General features: G+C 37.0%; 1 protein-coding gene across 1 annotated transcript in view; it reads right to left on the minus strand.

The window, feature by feature from the left end:
• si:dkey-11f4.7 (piezo-type mechanosensitive ion channel component 2) overlaps positions 1–12,280 on the minus strand; it is a 169,845-nt gene that overhangs the window by 81,349 nt on the left and 76,216 nt on the right. The window contains 4 exon segments of the mRNA XM_051118918.1: positions 845–954; positions 1,118–1,215; positions 1,325–1,414; positions 11,017–11,176. Of these exon segments, the coding sequence (XP_050974875.1) occupies positions 845–954; positions 1,118–1,215; positions 1,325–1,414; positions 11,017–11,176 (458 nt within the window).

Below are 12,280 nucleotides of genomic sequence, written 5' to 3' on the forward strand. Positions count from 1 at the left end.
TGACGTCACCCGCCTATGACGTCTCGTTCTTCTATTGGTCTGATTGCACACGTGTTTCAGAGCGCGGTCACGCTGAAGGCGTTCCCAAAGCGTTTCAACGCGGCGTCTCGTTCCCTTCGGGGAACCAGGGTTACATACGTAACCTGAGACGTTTCACATGCTTCAGACACCAGTCATTCCCTAAAGTGTTTGCTAGAGGACATGCGTAACCTGAGATGTTTTTCTGTGAGTCTCACAAAATATAAATGAAACAGTATATATACTGTATAAATAAGTATAAAAGAGTATAAATGAAACAGACATTAAACAGTCCATCTTGAAAATGGCTTTGTAGATATATCTGTGACCCAATTTCTTCTCCTTTGTCAGCTATTGTGGGTTAAAAAACAACTGTTAAATCTACATGAATATATTTTAGCTTGTGCAGTTTTCTACAGATTTGCAAGATCGATATGGTTTGCTAGCGCTGACTAGTCCAATTATCTAAAAGACATATAAATGCTGACATTACCAAACACTTGATAGATGGCCCCGGAAATCTGATTGGTTAAAGCAACAGTTTATTTTATGTTACAATAATTGTACAACATTTATTTTTAAGCTACATGCACCTGCACTGTTGATTCTGAAGGCCTCAAGGCAGTTTTTTTTTTCACACTGGCAACACCTGATGTCATGTCTCCAGCTGAAAATGTTTTTTTTTTTTTTTTTTTTTTTTTTTTTTTTTAAATGAATGTCAGTGATTCTGAAGTTTAGGCAAGCAGAGAAGGCCTTGTTGGCTCTGACAGGCCCACCACTGCTGCCCCTTCCTCAACCAACCAACCAACCAACCAACCCCCCATACCTGAAAAGCAGTTTTCTTCTTTGGAGAAATATTGTCCTGTGTCTTGTCTTTCATCTCCTCTTCCTCCTCCTCACTGTCAGTTTCAAACAGATCATAGCCACAGTCCCCATCTGAACATACAAGCAGGCGCACATACATTTTCACTGTTCATTAAATATTATTCTTAAGATTATTCTGAAGTTTGGTGCCATTGTGCTATGGCTTAACAACTGAAATAAGCACCAGTAAGAAGACAGCTAAATAATATGAAAATATTTGCTTAAAGTGGACTACCATTTTGCTTTGGGCAATATGAGGACTCAGCATGAGCAGCAGATGATGTAACCTCTTGATAAGGAGCAATCTCTTGTTTTGACTTGATTTTCTCCATTCTGTGGGACAATAATGAAACCAGCTTTACACTAACATATATTATTAAAGTACATTAATCATCAGCATTAATCAATGACAAAAAAGAAGAAGAAGAAAGTAACTCCATACTGTTTCTTCAGTATTTCCACAGATTTTTTCTCCATTTCTAATCTTGCTGCCACCTGTTTCTTCACTTTGGCTTCAAACAACTCTGCACCTCTTAAAATAAAGAAATATTAGATTTAGGTGATCATTCCCCACTTCTGTCGTGGTCCACCATTCTGGTGGTTTTGAACTGTCGGTTTTCTTCCATGTGTGCGAGTCAGAGTGCATTCACTCTAGATCTGCCAGTCAGGTATCTCCTGCCCTTCTGTATATATATAAAATTGAGTGTTAACATTTTTCTACACTTGAATTATGAACGTAAACAGAAATATGATTATTGGCAATTGCAGTTCATTGTATTTTTTTAACAATGAAGGATGTTTATGACAAACAATAAGCAGGCAGCATTCAATCCATTAAAAAAAAAACATACAAAGAGTGCATGTCTGCCTACTGTATTATAGAATCAAAATCAACTCTGGATCACTATCTGAAGTTATTACAAATACCCGATGATGGTTTTAAAGTGGATTTTAAGCAAACATATTAATAATCAAACATTTTCAAGTGTAGCTTGATGTTAATTGTACCAATTATATTTTAAAATGTGCTCTCGTAAGCATTAGACATAGATTGTGTTTCTGGTGTAGAAGTAAAATGTAATCATCTTAATTTAATGCTATCCCAGGTGGAAAAAAAAAAAAAAAGTGCACTTCCATAACCCTCTGGGGTCTGAGCTGATTTAGGGGTCCTTTAGATGTTTTGACATGCCCTGACATTTGTGCTTATTTCAGCTACTTGTTATTTTCTTTTTTGTATTCAGCACAAACTCTGCTACAATAATATGTGAGCAAGATGGATGTACATGTTTGCACACTTAATGGTTTAGAATGATGTATAACACGTATTTGTGTGACCAAAATCGACAGAGTATTTTTAGTGTCTTTCGCACTGATCTTAAAAAAAAGTGAGCTGGTATCACCGGCGTGACCATTGACCCTAGGGAGTGCATAGGCTATCGGCAGCACCTATCATGAGTTCAGACAGCAAGCCTCAAAGCCTGGGTGCATAGTCAAAAACTGCACAACAAGTGTGGGGCTCACATTCTTCACTAAGGCTCAGTATGTACCTAATTCCCTGCAGAACTGACTTTCCTCAGCTGTGACCATGGCCTCGCATTTCCCACACAAGAATATAATGAAACAAAAACGTGTTTATCTCCCTCTCTCTCTTTTCTGCGGTGATGAGAAACCGCTATATATCACGTAACGCTAGTGTGACATGCTTGCTTAACGAATATTAGTTTTCTGTTACGGGTAAGTAGTATCAGTACTCATAGATGACCAATACTAGCTTTGCTTTTGCCTGATTACATATCATTTGCTAACGTGTGTTTATGTGTAAGCTAACAATGGTCTCTCACCAAGACACCTGTCTTGTTCTTCTCACACCACAACTCAATTTGTCTCCTCTGACTGTTGTTCTGTCTAATCCTGGCCTGTCCCTGCCCTCTTGGCTACATAGCGGGCTCATAATTGTATCTGTGGTCCGTCATACGAGTGTAAATAAATATTTAAAATTTCCCCTGCGTCCGAACGCAGAATTTAAATCAGAATTGAGTATATAATGTGTAAAAATTATAAAACCGAAAAAAATTGTATGTCAGTAAATTGACTGACATTTCAGTGATCAACCAATCCTGCTGAGTTTAAGTATAAGTCACACCCCACCATGTTAGATGCTAATGGGCATGGGCATTGGAACGTTCGAACGCACATACGATACATCGATTGTTGTGTATAGATACCCTTTTCGTCTTGTGGACCTTCATGCAAACGCTCCGCAGAACCTGATTTTGCCAAGTCAACATGTTCCTGGATCAACATCTTTGTTGACCCTAGAATAACATTGTGATTAACCAATCAGATTTGAAAAAAAGTTTTTGTGAAGTTTTGTGAAGTTTAGGCTTACAATCAGTGTTTGGTGCTTAAACATCAATGTCACTCATCTATCATTTCCTCTGATTTTAGGGATTACTCATGGGTAATGTTAGGTTTAGGTGTAGGGATGTGGTCAAGATTAAATTTTTGGATTAAAATGTTGTTCCAGGGTCAACAAAATATGTTGACCCAGGAACACATTTAACTCAGTAAAATGTGCCAATTACTCCGTACTCAAAACTCAACAAATGATATAAGTTCTTTCACAAAAATTACATTTTTAATTACGAAGGTTAGTGACGAACCATAAATTAGCATGGTTTAGTGATACCCTAAATGTTATTTTTATACTTGCCTTTATCAAATTGTAGGGTCAAGAGTAGTTTAAAACAGATAAGAGTAGTCAAAGGAAGTAGCATACCATATTGAATGATGATGTTTAATATGATATGTGTAATAATATGTTCATTTTTGTTATGCAATGTTCAGTGTCGAGTCTGAGAAACAGGGAGTTTATCGTGAGGTGTGGGTGTTTTAGGTCAATGAGGAAGCGCGAGGAGCCACATTCATTGCAGGTTAACTTAGAAAATGAAAGACCTGTTTATAAAACTAATCTCTTACACTAGAAGTTAAGAAATTCTATGCCTAGCATGTCACGATCCCTGTTTGGATTTTCCAGTGCAGTACAGTATTGAAAAAATAACGCTGATAGTGTAGTTTTAAGTCGTTTTTTCATGCTGCGGTTGCAGATTTCTATATTGAGTTCTTTTATTTTTTTTTCTTCCTTTTTCATTAAAGATGTTGTTTGATGGTTCTCATCAATGCTCTTTCTGTAGTCTAAGCCTCACTTTATAAATGTGTACTGATACTGGCTTTTGTCTTTTACTTTAAATCGGTTTAAAAGCTGACACAGTGCCTGTTGAGCTCAGAAGCAAGTGCAAGCAAAGCACTGTGATGTACCTATCATCTTGTCGCTATGTTTTTCCAAACAGCCCACTTCAGCATGACGCAGATGCAGACCATACCACCAACTATGGCATCCACAAGCATGCTGCAAACATGGCATAGACCAAGGACACAGGTAATAACCTTAAACCAAGTTATACAGTAGTATTGCAAAGTGTTGGTAGATAATTAGAAATGTACAGAGTTTCTATCGTTGTTTTTCAGGGGACCACGGATCAGTTGGTTGTGAAAAAAACGAGGATCTCTTCCAGAAGTGAATGCAAATCTACTCTCTACAGAGCATACACAAGTAAAGAAACATTTCACTAGTAGAGATTAACGTTCCTGTTGAGGCTGGAGTTTATGGAGCGAGATTAGTCTAAATAATAATTCACACAAAAGACACTTTGCACACATGCGTAGCTAAATTCACATGCATGAAACCTGATTTAAATGTATATAAAAAATCAAGTGCTCAAAATAAAAAATATAAATTCATAAAATGTTTCAAAAACACAAAACACAGTTTACAGAATACAAGTGTACAATGCTAAATTTTACATGTTTATCATGTACTGTGAATGTGAATTTGCCACTCTTGTGAATTTGTCTGATTTAAGTGTACATGAGAAACTTGTGAATTGTACACATTCAAAACTTTTTGCACAAAAGTTGTACATCTGTGAAATATGTCTGTGAAACATTTTATGAATGTATTTTTATATTTTTATTTTGTGCACTTGAATCAGTTTTTGTGGATGTTTTTCATGCACATGAATCCGGTTTCATGCATGTGAATTTGGCTACACATGTGCAAAGTGTCTTTTGTGTGAATTATTATTGAGACTAATCCCACTCCATTGGAGTTTGTTCCCCTATTACAGCTCCCAACTCCTGTGAGACACTAAAGCCGCCTTTCCACTGCACACAACATTCGGACACGATTCTTGCATTTCTCCCCCTAGTGGCGGTCGCACAGAAGTTTCAAACTGTTCGTCCAGCAACCGTTACCTCGGCATATTCACCTTGGTAAAATTAATGATTTGAATGAATATAATCAATGTATGAATGTTTCGTCACAAAACAAATGACCCCAAATAAAATAGTAGATTTTATGGGGCTAATCAACGTAAATAATGATTTAATAATTATAAAATAATTACTTCTGCCATAATTATTCTAAAGCACCATTTTACAGAAATAGTGTTTAAAGTATAATGTTAAAGTGAACAAAATATTGGTAATTCTAACCATACGCTCAGTTTTTAATAGAATACATCACATCCGGTCGGACGGACGCATACGGTCTAGCCGCCGAAGTTCAAATATTTTAATGCATCAGCAGCCCTAATCGGATCCGAAATTTCTGCATGCACATATGATCGGAACTCCACGCAGCTCCCACACTACTCGCCATCGGAAATGAATGACTTCCGGTCTGTTGCTTGTCGTTAATTGGAGATAGTGAAAAGGCGGCTTTAGGCTCTCCAAATGGAGGAACTGGTGGCAGTTTGGGACAAAGTGGATCTTACATCTTACATAACATAACAAATTAAAGACAAATTAAAAAAATGGAATGTCTTGAATTGCTTTCCCAACATGTTTCCTAAACAACTCATTTGTTTTTAGGTACTCTTCCTGACCCAGCGGTACTGGCTGTTGGAAAAGCTGTAAAAGGACTCACTCCCCAACCTCTGATTTCCAGTGTGCTAAATGACTTCTCTGAACTGTCCTCTTTTGTTCCCAAAACTCCCTATTGATGGTGCTGCACTTCCAAGATGTTGGTGTGACTTCAACACTGACACTGAAAAGGACATAACAGTCGAATGAGTGTGGAGGGACAGTTACTATTTATTACAACCTGGACCTTTACTATTTTTGTACATACATGGATGAATATCTTAAGGGTGGACTCTAATAGGCTTAATTTTACTCATGCACTGTGTAAATATATAAAATGTTAATACTGTCAAAATAATTGAGTCTAATTGTTTGTACAGTTATTACCTGCCATATATTATATACATATGCATTTTATATACATGTTAAAGGTGTATATATATATATATATATATATATATAATAAAATATATACACTGACCAAAATTATAAACGCAACACTTTTGTTTTTGCCCCCATTTTTCATGAGCTGAACTCAAAGATCTAAGACTTTTTCTATGTACACAAAAGGCACTTCTCCTTTGCGAAGATAATCCATCCACAGCATGATTATTGCACAGGTGTGCCTTAGGCTGGCCACAATAAAAGGCCACTCTAAAACGTGCAGTTTTACTGTACTGACCGAAAACCAGTCAGCATCTGGTGTGACCACCATTTGCCTCACGCAGTGCAACACATCTCCTTTGCGTAGAGTTGATCAGGTTGTTGATTGTGGCCTGTGGAATGTTGGTCCACTCCTCTTCAATGGCTGTGCGAAGTTACTGGATACTGGATCCTTGCAACATGGGGCCGTGCATTATCATGCTGCAACATGAGGTGATGGCTGTGGATTAATGGCACAACAATGGGCCTCAGGATCTCGTCACGGTATCTCTGTGCATTCAAAATGCCATCAATAAAATGCACCCGTGTTTGTTGTCCATAACATACGCCTGCCCATACCATAACTCCACTGCCACCATGGGCCACTGGATCCACAACGTTGACATCAGCAAACCGCTCACCCACTCGACACCATACACGCTGTCTGCCATCTGCCCTGTACAGTAAAAAATGGTATTCATCCATGAAGAGAACACCTCTCCAAAGTGCCAGATGCCATCAAATGTGAGCATTTGCCCACTCTAGTGACGAGCTGCAGTCAGGTCGAGACCCCGATGAGGACAACGAGCATGCAGATGAGCTTCCCTGAGACGGTTTCTGACAGTTTATGCAGAAATTCTTTGGTTATGCAAACCGATTGTTGCAGCAGCCGTCCGGGTGGCTGGTCTCAGATGATCTTGGAGGTGAAGATGCTGGAATCTGGAGGTCCTGGGCTGGTGTGGTTACACATGGTCTGCGGTTGTGAGGCCGGTTGGATGTACTGTCAAATTTTCTGAAACGCCTTTGGAGACAGCTTATGGTAAAGAAATGAACATTCAATTCATGGGCAACAGCTCTGGTGGACATTCCTGCAGTCAGCATGCCAACTGCACACTCCCTCAAAACTTGCGACATCTGTGGCATTGTGCTGTGTGATAAAACTGCACTTTAGAGTGGCCTTTTATTATGGTCAGCCTAAGGCACACCTGTGCAATAATCATGCTATCTACTCAGCATCTTGATATGCCACACCTGTGAGGTGGATGGACTATCTCGGCAAAGAAGTGCTCACTAACACAGATTCAGATAGATTTGTGAACAATATTTTAGAGAAATAGGCCTTTTTTGTGTTCATAGAATAAGTCTTAGATCTTTGAGTTCAGCTCATGAAAAATGGGGGCAAAAACAAAAGTGTTGCGTTTATAATTTTGGTAAGTGTAACATATATATTATACCTTTTAAAAAAAGTGAAAACTATAATAAAAAACACACAACAGATAAAGATGTAATACATTATATTACATTAAAGCCACACTTTAAAATTAACTGGCTATGATGCCCTTGCCGATTTGTGACCTTTAACATCAAGCGGCGACTGAAAATTGCTTATCAGGCAGCAATTAGTCTATAGCTGGTTAACTGTTTCAGACATGGTCAAAGGTACAGTGGTGTCCCAGATGTGAAATTCCTTCACTCTTCTGATGGCTCTCTCAACAAGAATTCGAAGGCATGCTATGGCTTGCGTTCTCTCTCCATCTTCTTTGCTGAACTGAGCTGCCTGAGATGAGATGCTGTGCAGTAATACAACCTGAGATTACTAATAAAACTTTACAGCAAAACTAGCATGAGTATAAAATCTGTAAAATTGACCTCTGCTATGATTCAATACCAGCCCACTGTAACCTTAATTTTACTACTGCTCATCATTTATGGCAGCATTTATTCATTTATGCACCCACTTATTTCTGTCATATTCAAAGCTGGGGAATGCGTGAAAACTTAAATATGGTTGTCGCTGCTTATTATTTGAGCACTGAGGGACGCTACAGTGACATTTCGATGTTGCTTCAGCCATTGTTGTTTTGACCGGAAATCGATTTACATATACCGCATTCAAAAACCCGGAAGTGTGAAAAGGCCTATAGGGAAGAGCTACTTTAGTTTCTCCGTGATATCAAAGAGATGAGCAGCAGCATAATTCAGAACAAGAAAATAAAAGTCGAAAAGTCGAAAATAAGAGTCGAAGAGGATAAAATACGTGTTTTTTTTTTCTTTGGATATTGGTGAGCACACATTTTGCAATGTGTAGAAAGGTTGTATTTGTAAATGTGTACTGATGCAATTGCACAAAGGGAAAATGCAAACTTAATTCTTTAACAATGTGATTCTGATGAGTTTTGTTGTATTATAAGTTAAAAGATGTCTGTCGGTTGATATGTGTATATGAGTTTGAAATGTTCATATTGCATGATAGTGACGATGAGTAACTTGTTTAAATTGTTTAAAGATTAGGGATGCGACGAGATCTGATATGTCTCGCGAGACCAGTCGGATCTCACAAGACCTCGTGAGGATATCCTTGCAATACATTTTCCAGTGTTTACACTAGAGCTGCATGATTAATCCTTAAAAGATCGAGATCTCAATTCAAACACCCACAAGATATTATTCCTGAATGACAATGATTTAGCTATGTTTATTATGACTGTTTCACATTAAGAGTGTCAGTGGAGTGTGAGAAGCACGTTTTGTCACTGCCCATGTTAACGAATCAGAGGGTCGGCCATCATTACACGTCCGATGTGAATGCTATCTTTCACCGATATGAGCGGTGACGCTCCACTGATGCTTACGATGTGAAGTGAGTGTTAAACACATTGAAATCTGCATTCATACTGCTACTGATCCAAAAACAGCAACACAAACAGTCTTTTCAATCACATTATAATCATTATTTTTGTGTTACAGACATTTAAATAACAAAAGTACTGGGATAAATGTTTAGTTTAGGTATAAACACTTATTGTCTACAGTAGCGATTAAAACGAAAGTATCTTAACACTTGTATGTATTGTAACGCTTATCCTCATCCAACTGCCTGTTTAAATGTCTTAATGTTTAAATGTTCCAACTGCCTGTTTATGTCATTGAATCATTCATTCAGGAGATTTCAACAGTAAAACAAGTCTTAAAGAATTGAGACACTGACCCCTTCATTGTTTTTTTTGTTTTTTTAATAATTTTGTTTAAATGAATGTGTTTTTAAAAGACTTGCAATGAAGCAATGAACATTCTGTCAGAACCACTAGTAAATTATGTTATTTTGTTTCGTTTTCTAATCTTTTTCTCCAGAATCGTGACAGAATCATGGTCTCCAATTTATTAAAAACAACTGGGATTTTCAAATTATCCAGAATCGTTTATTTGCATATAATTTATTAAAATGGAAGTTTAATTTCATAAAGCTCAGACTGCATCTCCATTTTTTTTTTTTGCATTTTGTGTTTTTCAGTTGAATAAAATACTATTTTCCCTATATATTTCATTATTGAGAATGTCTTTTAAAAATTTTAAAAATCTCGTCTCATCTCGTTCTCATGAACCCAGTCTCGTGTTTTGTTTTGTCTCGTCTCGTGGGATAAGTGTCTCGTCACACCCCTAGTAATTATGATTAAGTGTTGAATTACAGTGAAATGTAGCTGTTTGCAGGCTAAAGGATGCTAATGGTTCTGTTATTGAACTAGAAACAATGAATCTGATATGTTTGTGAACTTATTATAGCCTGTATATATGCAGGTCAGGGTTTTTGCTAAGAGCAGTTTCCTTTCTGATTCATTAAGCTCGTTCTCACTTGTCAAGTTCCATCATCACATCCCATACATTAAAAATATTGTAAATATGTTTAGTCATTGTAGTAGTAATAACTGCCTGTTTTTGCAAAAAGATGGCTGGTAAAAAATAATAAAACTTTTGGGCGGTAAATTTTATCATATCACCGGCCATAGGCTGGTTAGTTTTAGGCCCTGCTAGACGGTGAGGCTGTGTATAATGTATGATGGACATTTGAATTTATTAATATTATAATTCTGTGATTGTTTAATGTTCGATATAAGTTTTGTTTTACCTGCCACTATTATGTGAGTTCCTATGTGAGGACTCTTATTTCTGACGTGCTTCTGTGAGTGATGCACGTTGGGTAACAGGAAGCAGCGAGCTCGTGGCACAGCCAATGTTTGACATATGTATGCATTGCATTTGAGGTAATTCTTCTTCTAAACCCTGTCGAAAGCATTGGCTGTAAGTTTTTTTTTATTTTTCTTCTCCCGAATCGTTAGTCTGTCTAGTATAATTGCAGGAGAGTATGTTCAGTTTAAACGTGATATGGTCAAAAACGTTTACATCTTTGCCAATCGGCACTAGTGCACTGTACTGATAATGTTTCTTGCTTCTGAGTTAGTGATGTATCTATATACATTTTACTTGTTACTCTGCTAATAAATTTTGCTATTATTTTTATAGTTAATTTTCCATGTTTTGTTTCTTTTCATTTTCTTTCTGAGTTTTACTTGGTTCAATCGAGTTTGACTATGTACACCACACACTGGACTATTAAAGGAGCAAGGTGCTCATATCCTGGCTCTTGAACAGAGTTTGGATTGCCGTTTTGTATTACACATTTGGACTGCAAACAAATAAAGAGAACAATACAAATACATTACATTACCGAAATTGCCTTTAACTCAGATGTTTTTCCTCACCTTAAAAAAACACCATAGATACCTGTCTTACCTTGAAGCAAGGACCTTAGAAGTCTGAAGGTCAGAAACAACATAGAGGAAGTAGTAGCTGAGGAAGACTCTCCTCTGAGCCAACAGGACAGTAAAACAGATTGCATCCCAGACGATACCAGCTTCACCCTCTGGCAATTCACACTGATTGTCAGGCTTGGCTGCACAAAACCACATATGACAAATGCAAATTTGATTGAGGCCTGTCAATGAATCTCTGTAATATTAAGTAAAATAATTATGAACATACGAATACAATCATAACTTACACTGTTCAACATAACTGTATGTTCAGTAACAATTTCAGAGAGAAAATAATACACATTTTACATTATAACAAAAGATTACATTCTAACTTATAATAGCACTTTTCATAATATAATTTATTCCACTGCAGTTCTTCTTGTTTCCTGATACTATTTTATACAAGAATACATCGTCAATACACGTCATATATATATGAACATTAGTTAACTACTTTAGTTTAGTTTAGTTAACAAACTAAGAATGAAAAATACTTCTACAGCATTTATTAAAGTTAATGTTAATTTCAACATTTACTAACACATTATTAAAATCGGTTGTGCTTTTTAACATTAGTTAATGCACTGTGAATTAACATGAATGAAATGTACTTTCCAAATAGGCCTGAAGGACATGACAAGCTCGATCAGGAGTGTTTAATTAGGGTTCAGTCTAAACTCTGCAGGGCTGTGGCCCTTCAAGAACAGATTTTGACACCCTGGGCATACATGCTTTTGCACATACACACTTTCATGATAACATCTATGCAAAAATCTAAATATAAGACCTCTGGTCAACTGTCAGTTTACAAACCATAAACCATTCCCAGGCAATAACTGGACTCCAGTAACTAATGATGACTAATGATGCTGGCACTCGAAGGCGCTTCATGACTAGAGTTAAGGAGCTCTGACATACAGCAAAGGAATTTGTTATTTTGCGTCTGTACAGTTGTTTTTGAATGGCTTCCTATGCGGGTCAAATTGACCCGTGAACATAACAAACGTATAAAAATTTCTGTATGTACATTTCACAACACATCAGCATGTTGAAACTTTGCATGCATGTTCATGACCCTAAATGAGAAAAAGTCACAAAATTTCAAGAACAACAAAATGGGTTAAATAGTATTTCAGACAGATTGAAAAAAATAAAAGATAGCAAATTTTTACCATCTGTGGCTGACAAAATATTTTTCTGCATTGAAATATATTGGGGGAAAGAATTTTTTTAGCTTCATA

The sequence above is a fragment of the Labeo rohita genome, chromosome 9, assembly GCF_022985175.1.
Source record: "Labeo rohita strain BAU-BD-2019 chromosome 9, IGBB_LRoh.1.0, whole genome shotgun sequence".
Classification (NCBI taxonomy): domain Eukaryota; kingdom Metazoa; phylum Chordata; class Actinopteri; order Cypriniformes; family Cyprinidae; genus Labeo; species Labeo rohita.